At 31.4% G+C, this 18,195-nt stretch overlaps 3 protein-coding genes across 5 annotated transcripts in view; 2 read left to right on the top strand and 1 right to left on the bottom strand.

Moving 5' to 3' along the window:
* The first annotated feature begins 1,600 nt into the window (after positions 1 to 1,600).
* Positions 1,601 to 7,540, top strand: LOC111029513 (regulator of nonsense transcripts 3B). 2 transcript variants are annotated; one of them, XM_022308530.1, is made up of 6 exons: positions 1,601 to 1,791; positions 1,888 to 2,000; positions 3,434 to 3,647; positions 3,704 to 3,892; positions 3,982 to 4,237; positions 6,285 to 7,540. In XM_022308530.1, the coding sequence occupies exons 1-6, from the start codon at positions 1,782 to 1,784 to the stop codon at positions 6,844 to 6,846; spliced, it is 1,344 nt and encodes a 447-aa protein (XP_022164222.1). In that variant the 5' UTR covers positions 1,601 to 1,781; the 3' UTR covers positions 6,847 to 7,540. The 2 variants fall into 2 exon arrangements, with proteins under 2 accessions (XP_022164222.1, XP_022164230.1); XM_022308538.1 differs by lacking the exon at positions 1,601 to 1,791 and having other exon boundaries at positions 1,887 to 2,000; positions 2,947 to 3,647.
* Positions 7,541 to 8,652: 1,112 nt separating this feature from the next.
* LOC111029431 (guanine nucleotide-binding protein subunit beta-like protein 1) lies at positions 8,653 to 9,897 on the top strand. Its single transcript, XM_022308429.1, has 2 exons — positions 8,653 to 8,790; positions 9,088 to 9,897. Exons 1-2 carry the CDS (start codon positions 8,653 to 8,655, stop codon positions 9,895 to 9,897), a joined length of 948 nt encoding a protein of 315 aa, XP_022164121.1.
* Positions 9,898 to 15,777: 5,880 nt separating this feature from the next.
* Positions 15,778 to 18,195, bottom strand: part of LOC111029527 (ataxin-2 homolog) — a 36,293-nt gene continuing 33,875 nt past the window's right edge. For both annotated transcript variants that reach the window (XM_022308548.1, XM_022308554.1), the window contains exon 7: positions 15,778 to 17,106. In XM_022308548.1, the coding sequence (XP_022164240.1) occupies positions 15,935 to 17,106 (1,172 nt within the window). In that variant the 3' untranslated portion in view covers positions 15,778 to 15,934. The remainder of the gene's footprint in view (positions 17,107 to 18,195) is intronic.

Below are 18,195 nucleotides of genomic sequence, written 5' to 3'. Positions count from 1 at the left end.
ATGAAGTATTATTGAATTATATTTATACATTAATTGAATAAAATTATATTGAGCAAATTTATTTGCATTGTATATTATTATAATTGTTTAATATTTTTATTTTTGGTCCGGGGGGAATTTGCCTCCGTTCAGCGGGGAAACGTAAAACGTTCTGGGGGGGGGGGGACGCCCTTGGGCCTAGATTCATTAGTCACAGATATTGGTATTTGGGACCAGCTGCTCACGACGATAAATTGATAAATATTGTTGTCTGTTAACAGTTTCATGGGATATAGACTATGACAAAGGCAGAGGTGCAACCGGGGAGGGGGTTCGGGGCTTAAAACATCCTCGAAATTTTGTGTTTTCGCTTCCAGCATGTTACCTTATGTGAAATGTGAATATATTATAATATATTGTTACAATGTAAACCCCCCTGCCGGGAAATTCTTTCCAAGTTGCGCCACTGACGGTAATAATAATAACGTAACGATAAACAATAATATTATCAAAATCGACAATGTAATAAACATATCCACCACGGCTATAGATACTATGGTTGCACGACGATGAAAATTTTTTGACCGTGCAATGTTCTTATCAAAAACCTCGTGACTGCTAGCGCTTTCAGCGGAACTTGTAGTCTACCTAATCAATCAACTCGGTTCACCTTCACTTCACTTGAATGAGTTGAATTACTAATCTCAATTCTCAATTCTTTTAACGATTCTCAATTACCTATAATATACCTATATATACCTATAATTATGGCTATATAGTATATAGTTCCACCGAGGCACTAAATCATATTAAATCATAGCTCTCGCAAAGTTTCATATGAATATCATTATACTATAAGATACAATATGCATAAGTCATTTTTCGTAGAATTGTAAATTAATTTGTGTCAATTCTGAATTATTTGAAATTAACTGTGGAACACTAGTCAAAGTCATGTGAGTTGCCGATTTGGCTCACTCTGATTTAACTCATTCAGCTCATCTTTGATATTCAACTCTTTGAATCAAATAGTTCATGAACTACACACCTCTATGCAAATTGCAACGTACTCTGGAATTGTGCACTGGAACTGTGCAGTGTGCTGGGTGCGGGTGCCCACACATACTACATTGTACATAGTACATAATATGACTTATAGCAGGACACAGAGATTATAAAGTTATTGATTTTGTGATTAGTAATAACAGTTAATAGGTAGGTAATTATTAATATTTTGTATTTAATAAAACAACTATTATTATACACCTATATAATATTTAATAGTAATTAGACTGCATTAAATATTAATATTCACACAAAATAGGTTAAATGTAATCAAATAAATGTATATTATAATAGGTACATAATATATAAATATATTTATGTATGAACCAACTTTTATTTGAAAAAAAACCCGGGATTTGAAAAATAATATGACAACTTAATGGTACACCACAAATTCCGCTAAAAGCGCTAGTAATCTAGAGGTTTTTGATAAGAACATATAACGCCGTTTTCTTCTGCAACACGCTATATGCCGTCGCGCAACCATTCATATCTATAGCCGTGATATCCACTCACTGTGTTATCCACGGTTAAAGATATCTTTAATATTATTTTGGTTTTGTCTGATAGTAGTATTCTTATCATAGACCAAGTTCTTACTCTATGATTCTTATTTCTAGTTTCGTTGCATTTATTTGATACGCAACAGTTTACATATTTTGTATTGCATTACATCAATAATTACAACATTGTGGATTTACGGTATTCGGTGTATACTTCGAAAGAAATGATCAACAATGATAAAAGGTAGGAAATATTAACTTTTGTACAGGTTTTAATTGATTTATTGTCGATTCTCGCGAATAAATGTCAATAATAATATATTTACAATATATGTTACAGAAAATACTGAAGCTATAAAACCAACTGAAAAAGTTGATGACTTTTTGCTGTCACTGTTTAAGGCACTGGACAGGCAGAAATCTAAAGATGATCGAAAAATAGTGGAAAAAAAAGTAATCATTTTTTTATAATAATTGTATTTTGTTCTTTTATATAACATAATCAATTGACAATTACTAAAAAAATACAAACATAACAATACTATATATTGCTTTTTAAATTAAAATATTGATTGTTCATCCAGATTTAAACTAAAAATTAAAATGAATTATTTTTTACTAAAAATATTATTTTATCTAAAAACCTACTTTAATACAACTTGAGTTATTTATATCATGTGATAATTTTACTTGAAGCATAGTTGTTTGGACAATTATAACAGGAGATTCATATTCTGCACCAGAACCTATTTTTAATCTATGGCCACCAATTATAAAACATTGGACTGTAAACAATCTCTTAATAACTAAATATTTTTTGTTTGTGTATTAGATTATCCATTAGGTTTTAAGTAAAATATTTATTTTATTTAGATTATTTTACCCTACAACATTATCATACTTTTCAAAACAAATTAATTCTATAAAATTATTCTTATTGTGAGTCTCAATGTCTAACATAAAATAAAGAAAGTGTAGATATAAGCTGGTTTTGGTTAGGAAAAATTAGAAAACAGTCTGTTGTTATACTATATATATCCAAAACTAAAGTCTGTGCTTGCCCTTGATTTTTAGCAAATATTTAAAAATAGCTCTAAAAACTTAAATGTATATTGTATATGTAGTACTTTAGGATTTGAATAATTACAAACATACTGCAATTGTTTTATGTTTGTTTATACAACTAATATATTTGAAAATAAATTTTAACTAGTCTTAATGTTGGATTCTAAAAGTATTATCATATTATATTAAAATATATTTAAACAATTCAATGTAATTATCATGATTGGCTTTCTTGTAATCTTGTCGTATGCATCTACTGAGTCGACGGTGGCGACAATTAAACTTTATTGTAATCAAAGTTGTTAAATATATTAATTGTTATTTAATTGTTCAGTCAGAGCCCAGAAGAAGATACTTTAATACATTTAAAAAAAAATGGACTTCTTCAAATTGATATCTTCTTGTGGATACTATGGCTCTCAACAAAAAATATACCCACTTGGAAAGCTTATGAGATTTTAAACATTGTATAGATAAAAAATAATTCATCGTATGTCACCATCTTTGCTGCCGTCATAATTAGCAGTAACTACAAAATAATTTGTAAATTTTATGATTTTGACAAATGTTGTCAAAGTATGAACTTCTAATGCTTCTAAAAAAAAAATCGTACCTTTGCATGTTTAATATTTTTGAACTACTATTACAACAACTTTTGAGGAATCTTGTATTAAATATTCAAGTTTTTTAGATGAGTTAACAATTTATAAATGTATTAGTATTTTAATAAAATATAAAATACACTTGGTAAACCGCATATGACCTGCCGGAACGTGGGGTAGACCGCATACAACAAGAATACTTTATAATTTTCTATAAAGGTGGTTGTTCGGAGATTGCCTCCGACTATGACTGAAGAAAGATTTCTCAATGAAGTGTCTCCTCTGCCTGAATTCAATTACATGTATTTTATACCCGGTGATCCACATGCAGCACCATTCCATCATTCAAGGGTGTATATAAATTTTCTTAAAGAAGACGATATGTATATGTTTACTGACAAATTTGATGGCTACGTATTTGTTGACGACACTGGTAATAAATGCTTTTTTTATTATGAGTGATGAAATTAACTTTTAATACTTTTGTAGGTGACGAGTATCCAGCTACTGTTGAACTAGCACCTTACCAGAGGATACCAAAAAAAAAATTAGATAGAGATGCAAATTGGGGTAAGATACACGAGAACCCAGTGTTTTTAGAGTTTAAACGTAATTTTGAACAGAAGACTATCGATACCACTTTAAAAACTACACAACACTTTTTTGAATCTGTTGAAGGTAAAGTAAAACGATTATTTTATGTTTTTATATGTTTATTGAATAATGTATTATATTTGTTAATTTTGAGAATAATTTTACTTTCTTAGATAAATCTCAAGAACAGGACTTGAGTACACCATTACTTGAATATTTAGCAAAGCAGAATGATAGGCAACGTGTACGAGTAAATCAAAAGGATGAACGTCGTAAAAAAGTATTTATTAGAAAACAGGAAAAAGAAGAAGTTTGGAGAAACAAAAAAGTGGAAAAAGAAATTTTCATTAAACCCAAACCAATCACCAAAAGCAACATAATCAGTAAAAGAGTAATTGATGAAAAACCAGTGAAAGATACAATCCAAAAGTATGTAGATTGAATTTTTAAGTCAAATTATTTTTTTTATTGGATAAAAACAGTGGCATCAAATTTATACTTAAGGAGTGACATTAAATGATAATTCAAATCTTGTATCAAGTTGAACGAAAAAAAAAATTATTCTCTGTTTTCTGAATGCTAAGTGTAAAATACCCTCTAAAATATTTAGTGTTCAATGGCAGAATATAACTGTTGATACTTCTGCACTATATTCTGTCTCAAAAGAGAATAACCAGTCATTTGACCTATTTTTGTCAGTTCTGCAGATCTCCCATCAACAATGCCCGGTTAGCATGATCCATGGTTCTCAACTCGCTAATCGGATTAAAAAATGATTGTTCTTTTTTGAGACGAGAGTATAGTAGGCATTTCCATTCATTAACTTGTACACCATACTATCATATTTAAACTCGATGGTGGTCCTGGTAAATAACTAAAAAATGTTAAAACTAACAAATGCAAAATTGTATGTCAACGGGGGATTTGAAAATGCAATAAAATAATACCTAGGGAAAACTCTTAAAACAAATATACATTATTATGTATTTATTATATAATTGCCAAATTTTCAAATTGTATTATATACTTAATAGTTAATATTAATCATCAAATATACTCTAGATTTAAATATCACTTTTAGTGGTTGGTTTATTAAACTGGTCACCTAAGTTTGTTCATACTCCATCCTCATGAGTCATGGGTTATCACTTACCTATAGAACTTTTTATTTTGTGGCTCAAACATTATTAAACAAATTAATGAATAAAAGTCGTACAAATAACCACAAGGACTGCACTCCCCGATGTCTATGCATCTAACTTTACCTTTGTTTAAAATATGAATGATGAATTTATTGTTAGTTAAAAAACTTTTGCCAAGTCAGAGATGTAATATTATTAATTTTCTTGATTATTAATTTTTAAAATTGTATTAACTGTAGGTAATATTTTGGTATTTTATTATAAAATGATTGAACCGAAATTGTACTTTAAGGAAATTATTAATTGCAAATTAATTTTTAAGAAGTTATTAAACTATAGTAGAATAGGAATACAGTAGGTTGAATATAACTAGTTTGAATTTAAGAAGCATTAAAGCCATTTTGCTTGTTTTATTAATTAAATACTATTTAAAAAATTGTTAACAAATAGTGTATTTAATATGAATATTTTTTGAAATCACACTCAAGCGGTATAACAATTTGAATCCAGAAAAACATTAGTGTGCACAGCCAAACAAAAAAAAAAATTTCATCTTTAATTAGTGAGATAGATTTCCGAAACTGGAGAGTGGACTTTGTTGTTTGGGCTCTTGAGAAATTCACATTGACTAGGAGAAGTTTAGTGAAGATTTTCAGAACTTTATCTTTAATAGTTACTTCACAACAGAACTTTAAAAAACATGAAAACAAATCTTATTGGGTGTTTTTTGTATGTTTTTCAGTTTTAAAGCTTTGTAGTGAATTACTGAATTAACAAATCCGTTTTCCAGTTTCGGAAATCTACTCTACTAAATGAAAATCTAGCTAAAAATAACTTTTTTAACTCTGAAAAATTAAACAATTGTTTTTAAAAAAATTTTATTTCATATTTTGTATTTACTTGATAATCCCTTGAGCTATATAATTATTTTATTAGAGCTATCATCAACCAACTTTCTAACTATTATAGTTTAGGAGAAAAGTTAAAAAATAGATATTTTGGAACTGTTCATGCCAACGTTTTTGTGGATTCAAATTGTTATACCGCTCAGGTGTGATATCGGATCCCTCTCATTAATATTTTATATTAAAGCTAGCTTAACCCACCTGCTCATTATTACTGAGTTAAATTTTTATTATTTTCCTATTTAATACAAATTCTTGAAGTTTTCAAAATTCATGCTTTTCATTTCAATCACAATACTTGATCAAAAATCAAGAAAGTAATATGTAGTTAATCTTGGGAAAATACAATGTTTAAAATATAATATTTATATTTTATTATAACAAGATTATATTATTACTCTATTAATTGATATTATTTGTTTTTTCTAGAAAAATTATTAAAAGTCATAAAGATGATATAGGATTAACTGTTCAAAAAAACAAATACTGTGATGAAAGTCATAAAGTTAAGAGTGAAGATACAACTAAAGTCGATGAAGTAAAAAAAATAGAGATTAAAATTAAATCGGCCAAGCTGAATAGTTCACACAAATGTTTTGATAATGATTTAAAAGAAGATATTACCTCTAAACCCGAAAACATTAATATAGATATGCCCAAAGAAGATAATGATATTAAAAAGAAATCAGAAACATTGAAACCAGGACATTCAGAAAATAAAACTAGTGTATCATCAAAACATAGTAAATGGCATGATGATAAGGAAACAGTTGAAAGTGGTGAAACTGAGAACTATAAAAAACATCGATCTGATACAGATAAAAGGTTTGCTTACAATAAACGAGTAGATAATCGCCGTCAAGAATCCAAGACTGATCGTCGTATTAGAAATAAGGATCGCCCAGCTATAGAAATTTATAGGCCAGGCATGGGCAGATTGAGTAAGTTAAAAGCAGAGAATGATAGTATTGAACCAGAAGCTCAAAAGTAACAGTTCAAAATTGAAATTATACTTAACAAAAAAATAATGTACTAGTATTTGATTTTTAAGTTATTTTTCATATAACTAAATTTTGTAACATACATTTTTTAGTAATATTAAACATTTATGAATCATGGTAAATCATGTTCGGTTTGTTTTATTAACTAATGAATAACGAGTATTATATTTAGAAGTTATGGAACAAGAGATGGTGCATAAGTTTTAATTATAATATTAATTTCACATAGTGATGAAGAAAAATTGATTACATACTTATTATGAATAAGTAGTTTTAATTGTACAACAATATTTTGTATTTACTCAAATCTAAATTTGTAGGTTGTCCATTATGGTTTCATCTTTCCTTTTTGTGTCTAGTTTGCATCATATTATGATATCAATTTATATTAAATTAAATTTTGTGATTAGGTTTCCATCTATTGAGATTTGGATATGTTGTTTCCTGTTATAGGCTGTACAAATTGTATTTAATAATTTTGGTTTAATCTCAAAGCATAATACAATAGTAATAATAATACATAAGTGAATATAATATTATCCTTAATCCTACTGTATCTAACTAATGTAATTAAGTAGGTTCTAATTGTATAGTATATAGTGATCTATCATTTTACTACAACTTGTTGATTAATTTGCTGTTGGCACATTCATTTTGAACAAATCAATAGATGATATTGGAGGATATTACTGTTTTAATTTTTTATATACTAATACATTTGCTACCGGAGTGATTGAAATATTTGCTATAATGTAAAAATGCATGCTAATTAGCTCAGTAAGAAAAAACTGACAAAGCTGAATATTTTTTTTAAAAAGAGACATGCCATAGGTACAGTATAACAAATTAAAAAAAAAACAGATAAATATATGATTTGTTGGACCAAAAATAAGTTGTATATTATAGGGTGATGCATATTTAATTAAAATTATTATTAATTATTCTAGGTTTTAATTTATAGAAATTTAAATATTATGGAATGGAATTCTCGTTGGATGGTAGCTCAGAACCCGGGGTTGGAAATAAAGCACCTAAAAGGGAAATATAAATTAAAGTGTACCTGTTTTCGCAAATGACAAAATGAAGAAGTGATAAATTCTGACAAAGGAATTATAAAATATTTATTTTACGTATATTTGGAAAAAAAATCAAGTGTGAAGCTGTGTCTAATCTGCAGTGAGTATTTAAATATTTTATGAATGTCGTATTTTAATATGTATTCTAACTATGAATTAAGATCTATGTCAATTCGTGATTCAAACAAATAAACCTTAATATTATTACTCAATAACTGTACTTAAGTGCGCTTCAAAATATTAAACTTACAACATGGAACTATTAACTATTGAGTTCAATTAATGGCGTTGTGAATTTCATAAGTACACAACTAAATAGATTTCTTTCTTTTTAGAGTTTGCACTTGGCATTATGTAGCTATGCTAATGTACATTAAAATCAAGGTGAATTTATGAACAATTCAATGTGAATTTATAATCATATACTTTTGAATTTATTTAAAAGCTTATGGTTAAAATAGACCAATTGGATACGTACAAATGATTATTAATTTTATCAGTGATAGTCGGAGATGTAAGCGTGATAACTGATAAGAATTCTGTTTTTTTTTCTGTAGACTGTAGTTCACCTGCTGTCAGGCTACTGGTAAACGGTAATTCACCGATTCTGTTATTTCAAAATCCTCAAAATTCTGAGACATATAATTCCTCACTGTTTGCAGTAAATATTTAATAAAGTTCTAATTAATTTGAACTTGAAATAATCTTTTAAAAAGAGAAATGTCAAAAAAATTACCATCTCCTGTTTACACGTTGAAATGTGAAAAATATACTCCGTACTGCATGAAATTTTATTTAGATGGTGATGTTCTCTATGTCGGCACTCTAAGCGGAGAAATACTTGTCTGGAACATGGAGGTAAGAATTTTGGTATTCAAATCTTTCTGTTTAATAGACATATTTTTGAGATTTTATTAAGAGTTTCAATAATAATAATAATATTTATTTATCATTAAATAAAATATTATACAAAATGAAAATAACAGAAAGTTAAAATGATACCACTCCAATAAGCATAGTTTGTGTTTGGAGTGAGTACAATTAAAATATATATTTTTCGTTGAAACCTTTTCTAAAATATATCCATTTTAATTTGTGTTATAAGACATACAGTTATTATATGGTATGTTCATATTTTTGTTTTTATGTTTTCAGTCTAACCGTTTGAAAAATGAAATTAAAGCTGGTACAGTGTGTATAATGACTCTTGAGGTGTTGACCAGACAAAATCAATTAGTGTCGCAAAACAAAGTTGGCGAAATAAAATGTTGGCTGATAGATGGTGTAGAACTCAAGCTCCATCATACACTATCAACCCAAATAATTGGCTTTTGTAAATTGGCCTTGTACAAAACAAACATGTTATTGTGCAAAGGAGAAAAGTCTACAATGTGTTGTTACTCCACCGACACTTATGATAAAATAACTGATTTTAATCCACACCAAGACGACAGTTTGGGAGATTTGATGGTTGTAAAATCAATTGGTAATTATGTGTTTTGTGGTTATGAAGCAAATACGGTTGTTGTATGGCAGGAAGATCATATTGTTAATCAGTATAGCTTTCCTGAACTTGAATGTTTGATGGCTCTGGATGTGGATCATAAAGTGACCAAAGGTATTTGTGCTGGTAGTTCAAATGTGATAAACACATTTTATATTACAGAGGGTAATCTAAGTTTGGATAGAAACATTAAGATTACAAATCCCGGGGTTAATGTTTTGCTGCTAAGACCTGACGATAAAATAGTCGCTGCTGCTTGCTGGGATCTAACTGTAAGACTATTTTCTTGGAAGACCATGAAACTGTTAGCTGTTTTGGATTCCCATTCCACTGGAGTCATGAATATTGTGTATTCTGAATTGTCAGTAACATTTTGGAAAGCCAGGTACATGCTGGCTGTCGCCAATAAAGATAACAAAATCACTCTTTGGGATGTCTACAATGGAAAGGATAACGATTAATACATATTTTATTAATACTTGCATGTTAAAGTGATCTCGATTTCATAGTCAAGTGAAGGTTATCAAAACAAACTACATTCTCAATCGTCAACAGAATGTTTTAGAAAATTGAAAATGAAGTAATGTGATTATACATTTCAATACCTAGCAAAGGGTGCTAAAATATTTTTAAACTAGAGGTTGATTTAAGATTCACATTTTATTAATTGTGAACAAATCAAAAGAAATTAGCTTCAAAAATGTGTTTCACTATTAAAACGTGGAAAATAAGTTAATGGACTGATTAATAAAAGCTGGTTTCTTTAATTCGAGTGTTTCATGTATATATCTGTTTTCCACAAAAAAAAGACCACAATAAACATAATATGTACTAAGATTTTTAGAAAGTTATTTATAATTCAGAAAGTTCTCACTTAACTGTACCTCTGTATTTAGTAAGTACTGATTACTATTGAATTCAACTTCTTTAATTTTTAATTTATATTTTAATTGTTTTATAAATGTGTTAATAAATTTTGTGTTTACTAAAATTCAAAACAATTTTTTACTGTCAAACATTTTTTTCTGGGATTGCCGAATGCAATGGATACCTCTATTGCATTCTTTCCAATTTCGAAAATTCAAACCTGTGTAAATACTCGAATGTAAAAAAAGTAAAACCGTGTATAATGAAATGTGAAAAATATATCAATATTTTATATTAAACAGTAATCAATTGTTGTTATAATTTTTAAATTTTTAAACTAAAATCCTGGAACCAGCTCTGCTCTGTAAGCTGATGTTGAGTGTATTTTGTCGACAAGTGTCTAGGTCACTATAAATTATAATTGATGTAAAATCTAAATCATTAAAAACGATTCCGAACGAAGATGATAGTCACTGTGTCGAACTATGTCTAAGGACATTTTTTAAGTTATTTTTATTACCTATTATTGGTTATTTATTTTTCTATTACCTTGTAATATTGTATATTGAACTAATATTTGAAAAAAACGAATAACAATTCTTAGATACATCATAATTATACCGAGGATTATAATAATATACTCAATTGCTATAAATATTAACTCAAAAGTCAAAACTTATAAGTGGGGATCGGATGTTTATGTCTTATCATATTTTTTTCGCATACCCAAAATTAAACCGGATTGTGGTGTAAATTTGATTCACGAAGTCTATATCACAAATAGACAAACCTTTTTTGCATATTTGACATTTTCGGGCATATATATGCATATATTGATAATTTCCAGATTTAGTGGCATATTTATAATATTATTTTTAAATGTAATATAAACGGACGGCTAAAATTCGTTGGAAAATAAAAACTCGGTAAATAATTTTAGATCTCAAGAGTTTTTAGAGGAGCATACTCCCAGAAAATATCCCAGACGAATCGTCGACCCGAAGGAAAAATTGTGTAGATGATATTTATAAAAAAAACTTTGACTAGAATGCAAGTCGAGGTTTTTAATTGTAAAACGTGGGTATCGATCGATGTAGACGGCCGCCATATAGTCAATGTTATTGTGATCGTACTTGATTCTGAGGTGCCTGATGGTAAAGTCATGCTTGTTAACAGTGGACATTAAGCAAAAAACAAATAGTACGACAATAGCTCAACTCCTCGATAGATCTATGCATTTTATTTGACCTCGAGGAGCAGAACACAAAAATGCTGTATTGTTAGTTAGCGACGGGGCACCGTACCCGGTAAAGGCCGGTATAGCGGTCCAAACATTTTCCCCAAAAACGCTTCGTGTAACTTGTCTCGCTCACCCTTTACATCGTGTAGCCGAGCGAATCCGCAGTGGTTTTCCGTTGGTCGACAAGCTTTTATTTCGTCTGTCAAAAAAATCCTTCTTGAATGTCCAGCAAGGACAGACATATTTAAAGATGAAGCACCAGAACCAGTGATTACACGTTGGAGCACGTGGTTCGACGAGGATATTTATTGCTGCGAACCATGTTATAAGACAATTAAAAAAATTATAGAACAATTTGATCCCGACGATGCTTTGCCTATGAAAACATCTCAAGAAGTTATAAGCGAAAGTAGAGTTGAAGCCAATTTGAAAATCCATTCAAAGTCATTGTTACGTAGTGTAATCTTGATGATGTTTAAATTATATTTTAACTTACTTGACATGTATTTTACTTTATATATTTATATTTATAGTATTTAGTTTCTATTATGTATTTTGCGATGACTTTATTTTAAAATCATTTACAAAACACAAATTATTCTGAATTACTACATTATTTTTGTAATTGTTTAAAATAGATATAATATTTAGTACACATTAATAGCGTTTATAATTTATTTTGAATTAATATTAACACCTTGTTGAGTATGTTTTTTCACATATATTTGTTGTAAATAGGTTTATTTGATATATTTGCATAATATTAAATTTTTCAACGCATATTCTAATGAAATTTTGGTCATAAACATTCGAGCTCTACTCATATAAGACAAAATGCAATACCGAAATACCATACAACGTGGTATTAATAGGTTTATGATGTAAACTATAAATAACTTAAAATTAGTCTATATATTTTGAAAATGTCATTGTGAATAGAAAATAGTCATATTATGCTTAAAGTCAAAAAGTGTCACGTCTATGATTAATATTTTTTAATTTGCAACAAAATAGGTTGGTAACTAAATTGAGGATTTTAGCAAAATAACACACTAACACACATTGTTTTGTTTTCTCTCTCTGACCTTAAAGTTAAGACTTAAGGACGTTATCTGTGTATGTTGCTTGGCTTTTTTTACGGCAGGTTCTACAATTTGTATGCAAGTTATGAGTACCTACATGAGACTATGCAATTTAGAAAAACAAATTAATCTTCTACCTATGTAATATACCTATTATACATATCATAAAAAGTTCAACGTACAAAAACTGATTGGTAGGTAATATTCTTAATAATCTGCTTTACTAAGTATAACATTTTTCTTGTAGAGTGCCCAATGTCAAAAAAAAACCCAAACGAATTATTTGATATTACTTAGTAGGTACGTCTTTGATATGATGATCTGACGAATGGGACGCTGTTTTATTCGAAAAATATATTAAAAACGGAAATAATAATAATAAGTACCTACACGCATGATGGCGGTATTCACTACTTCAATTTTTTTACTTACTTTTTACTACTTCAATTCATAATTTTATTTGAAACTAGCTAAAATACCCGTCGTTGCCGGGTTACAATAAAAAAAATCAAATAGTTGAATAATAATTGTGTATATATAAATAAATATAAAGGATGTATCATGTATACATCGTTAGAATAGTATGCAATTAATAAAAAACATAAAATGGAAAATAATTTAATTTTTTAAGCTTTAATTACTTTTATAGATACTATAGATAGGTATACGCAAGATATATTTTTATTTTATTAATGGGAAAATTATACATACTTCACCCAAAACAAAAGAAATGTATAAACACTATAAACAAATGAATTTCAACAAATTTGTTTATTATTATTATGGAATTTGTTTATTAACTATATTCATTGTATTTTTTTTGTTGTTTGGTATTATTTGGATTTTTTACTTTTCTAAAGATCTAACTCTGGACATGGTAACACAAAGTTGACAATGGTCCATGACTAAACACAGGTTGGGGTAAATATAAACCTACTTTATCCAATGTTTTACCCTGTGCAAAAGCTATTCGAAAATTGACGTCTGGTAAATGAAAAGGGAAGAGTAGAAACTGTCGGGGTTAAATCAATTATAGGCTATAAAATACGCTGACCAGTCAAGGGACCAGTTATAGATTCCAAGTCTAAAGAATGATCGTACATATTTCGTACTATAAATCTTGTGCCATTCATTAGATTGGAGATTACATTTAAATTTCTCAAGGGTATTACAATAGCACCTTTCTTTAGTACCAAACTGTATTGTAGGTAAACCACTTAAATGTAAACTATCTAAAAATTCTGTAGGAAACAAAAAATCGTCACATTCTTTTGACACTATACTTAAACTTAAATACCTTTTTCCTGGCCCTGGCAACATAGTGACAATTGCATTATTCATCTCATCACAATGTTCATTTTTAGATGTAAGAATAGCAAATTGTGAAAAAGTAGACACATTTTCTAAACTAAAAATAATATCTTCAAAAACGTCTTTTATTATATTACTTGATAATAGCGATGGTTTTATTTCAATTGAATATTCGTCCGAATAATGATTTATTAGTGGGTATTTGCAATTTCCAATATGTAACAAAAACTTGTAAGTGGCTCGGCGTGGCGAGTTGGCTGCTACCAGTCGCGGAATGCGACTGGGAGTAAGCAACGGCCACAGCTACTAATTCCCGGATGGGTGACCACCCGGGTTCATAGTAGTAAAAAACCTTGCCATACATACACGTGTTTGCTATCTACCGTAACAATCGTAAAAAAAAAAAACAAAAACCAACCAACCAACCTTACCCCCTGCCACAGTTTATGACCCCTACAACAGCTAATGGACCTAGTCGCCGGGCTTAAGTTCAATAAAAAAAAAACTTGTAAAATTCAATTTCACTTTGGTGTACTCGCCTATTTCTAAAGAGTTTAAGAATTTTAAAATTTGGCCAAATCGGAGAATATTTTATACAGTTTTGTATTGTAAGCTGTCTAGATCCATGTGAGACAACTGGTAAAACTTGTCGTTAACTTTACACTTCTAATAACTATTTAAATAATTATTTTTTTGGGCGTTACTCTTTTGATGGCTCCGAGTACTTGGGTTAGAAAAAATAAGATGTATAACTGTCATAAGAAACACAAATAAACAATAGATACAAAAAAAAAACGGACGAAGACACAATATTACAGCACTGCTCTGTAGTTGTATTATGTGTGCGAGATAATTTTTGTTGATCAACTTTTCGGAACAATTCATATCTACAAGTCGATATAAAAAGGCCAGGTTACAGCCTTACAGGTAGCTATGGAAACCCTAGGGCCGCCGCCTATATATAGGTGTAAATAATACAACAAACTTTATACTTCTAATTACTATTAAAATAATTAACTTTTTGGACTTTTCTCTTTTGATGGCTCATCTACACACCGAGTACTTTCGTTTAAAAAAAAAATTGTGAAAATCGGCCCGGTAGAACTTCAGATATAACTGTCACAAGAAATCGCCTCACGTTTTAATAATATATAAAGATGATATTATATATACCTGCTGGTGTGCATATAACCGTGTAGCCGTATAGAGGGCGATGGGGCAAATCCCGCCCCCTCCCCCTGCCACAATGGGGTAAAACGTTTTAGCTCTCCCAAGTTGAAGACTGAATGTGCGCCTATGGGCATGTCCCGTACTTTCACCTATATGGTATTGAATATTTATCTAGTTTTAAGTTTTCCTTTTTTTTTTGTCCCACAAACTAAAGAAGATACGTACTTATAACTCGGCGATTTAAAAAGTATTTTAATCGAAAAAAGTTATTGTGAGTAGGTACTTAAATATGGGATATAAAAATGATAAAAAAATATAGAATTGGGAGTAATAACAATAGTATAAACAAAACACACACACACATGTATAGTAATAAAATTATTGTTATGTATTAATTACACAAAATCATATACTTATCGCGTAGTATAGTATACATATATAGGTACCTACTATATATTTTATGTATATATATAATAGGTAATAATAATAATATTTCGTTTATGTCTATTATATATAATAACGCGTGTCCGACGCACGATGATAATCGTAATAATCATAATTCATAATAATAATAATACGCTTTTTCCGTCGTCTCGCTGAAAAATTCGTCGCCATACGTAAAATAATACAATAATATTATAACATAATCATAATAATAATAATAATAATAATAATAATATAACTGTACCGAGCACCGAGCAGAGACATCACTGCTATGCGATACCTAAATACATCATCATTTGTAGCCAACTCGTACGACGGCCGTACTCTTTTATCGTATTATTATAATCGTTTTTGTCAATATTATTATCATGGTATAATTGGTCGTCACTCGTCGTAGTACTCGTCGGCGTACTCGTAGACCGGCCGCATGGGCCTTCTGTTGGCCCCAGACGTCGCCCTCACGTGCTTGTTGTTGTTGTTGTTGTTGTTGTTGTTGTTGTTGTTGTACTGCGCGTGCGGACGGTCGGCCTGCTGTTGTTGCTGCGGCCTCTGCCTGTTGCCGTGCGGAGCGGCCATCACCTGTCTGACGCTCACGCGCTGTGGCTGCCTGGCCTGGTGCTGGTACACCGTCTCCGCGGCCGCCGCCGATTCGTCCACACCGTCGTCTTCGTCGACCGGCGGCGATCTGACTTTGGTCGGTTTCGAGGGCCGCATCAGGAACGGGCCGGACGCTCGTTGCTTGGTCGCGGCGTTGATGGACTGCCGTGTGGCCGCCACCGGTAGTTCGTCCTCGTAATCGTCGGCCACGCGGTCCGCCGCCGGCCTCTTCCTCGGCGCCGCGGGCTGCTGTGGTGGCGGCGCGACGGTCGCGGGTGCCCTGCCCGGCTTCGACCTGGCCGCTGTCGACGGGCGCCTTACGCGGTCCGCGTCGTAATCGACCACCACGGCCGTCCTAGCAGCGGCCGCCTTCACAGGCTTGACGACCTGGTCGGGTTTTGAGGCGGCTGCGGTGGACGCCACTGCGGATTTCACCGCAGCGGGTACATCCGGTTCCGCGGCGTACTCGTCGTCGGCCACCACTTCCTCGTCGTCGTCGTAATACTCGACCGGATCTTCGGTCGTGGCCGGCTTTGGCAACGGCTCTCTGCCCTTGGAACCCGACTTTGTCGTCGGCGCGGCTTCTGTGGTGGTGCTGGTGGTGCTTGCGGCCGTGGTGGTGGTGGGCGCGGGAGCGGCGTCCGCCGACGGACCTGGTTGTGGGCCAGACTTCGAAACGTAATCGTATCGATCGCGTTCGTTGATGGGTACGGGGCGCCGGATCTTGGGCGGGGCCCTGGGCTTGTCGTACACCGAAGATATCTGATTGGACACGTTCTTCGTCACTGCGGTGGACGACGGCTGTTGCTGTTGCCGTGGCTGCTGCTGTTGCTGTTGCTGCTGGTGTTGCTGCTGCTGCGCGTGTTGTCCCCTGTGCTGCTTGAAGTTACCGCTGGGCGGCGCGTCAGACTCAGAACTGCTTTCCTGGTAATCGGCTTCTAGGTCGGCCTGCTTGTAATCTGAAACGTTAAGGGGCCGGTTAAGTATAAGCTTTTTTTAATAATATTTTGCACTAAAAACAACTACGTGGTATCCGAAATCATTTTATACGAGATCTGCAGCAGACTTTCTGCGGTCGAAATAGGAGTCTACGTATATGGTGGATGTCAATGTGAAATTTTCCACCTATAAATTACTAATTTAGAAGAAGGCAATCTCCGTGGGGAATTACAATGTTTTACAGAAATCAAGCATTTCGTTTGTATATTTGCAGGACGTATAATATATTTTCTATACCAGTAAATTGCATACAAGACGTAATTGTATTTGTCCACAATCGATTGGATTCTAAGTCGTAACATGGGAAACAACCAAAGTTGAAATATATTATTATATACATGCGATGCCATTAACAAATAACGATACAGAAAAATTACTAGTGTGTGTGTGTGACTGCACGGCGAGTAACAACACCATGTGTCCATGTTCATGTTAAAAAGTTCCTATACTTATTAATAATTATATGATGTATTAATGCGTTATTATTGAATCATTAAAATAACGTGAATCACGATTTTAAATAAAATCCAGATCTGGTTAAATCAATATTAAAGTATTAAACACAACTATTTTGATTTTTTTTTCGTAACTTATAATAACACAACATACGAGACTTTCTAAAATAATAAATGTATCTATGTATTCGAAAATATATTAAATTCGATTTCAGCGAAAGGCGATGTATAACATCATAATATAATATTTATATAATAATAGAAAATTATTGGAAATGTTAAAAAATAAATTTATAATTTATAAAACGCGCACGACTTGTGTCGACGAACATTAAACACTGTATACATATGCGAAAGACATACGAGCTAGTATAGTGCGTTTGCCTTTGATGTGCATATACTCTATGCATCAATTAAAAAACTTCATTGGACGTGCTCGCAACGGTGGTAGACCACCAGACGTATAGTTTTCATATTATACAATAGGACAAAATCCGTGATTGTTTTTAATCATTACGCCGCCGCTGTTGAAAATATGTTCAACACAATATATTGTGTGAAATTGTTCGTAGTAATATATTATATTCGATCAAC

The sequence above is a fragment of the Myzus persicae genome, unplaced genomic scaffold (genome assembly GCF_001856785.1).
Source record: "Myzus persicae strain clone G006 unplaced genomic scaffold, MPER_G0061.0, whole genome shotgun sequence".
Taxonomy (NCBI): domain Eukaryota; kingdom Metazoa; phylum Arthropoda; class Insecta; order Hemiptera; family Aphididae; genus Myzus; species Myzus persicae.
This window is presented reverse-complemented; position numbering and strand designations above follow the sequence as displayed.

Bases quoted from the DNA above. Each gene is read 5' to 3' on its own strand.
- LOC111029513 (XM_022308530.1), top strand. The intron at 3,648-3,703 runs GTAATAAATGCT...ATACTTTTGTAG, and splicing joins CGTATTTGTTGACGACACTG to GTGACGAGTATCCAGCTACT. The intron at 3,893-3,981 runs GTAAAGTAAAAC...TTACTTTCTTAG, and splicing joins CTTTTTTGAATCTGTTGAAG to ATAAATCTCAAGAACAGGAC.
- LOC111029431 (XM_022308429.1), top strand. From the start codon at position 8,653: ATGTCAAAAAAATTACCATCTCCTGTTTACACGTTGAAATGTGAAAAA. The intron at 8,791-9,087 runs GTAAGAATTTTG...TTATGTTTTCAG, and splicing joins TACTTGTCTGGAACATGGAG to TCTAACCGTTTGAAAAATGA.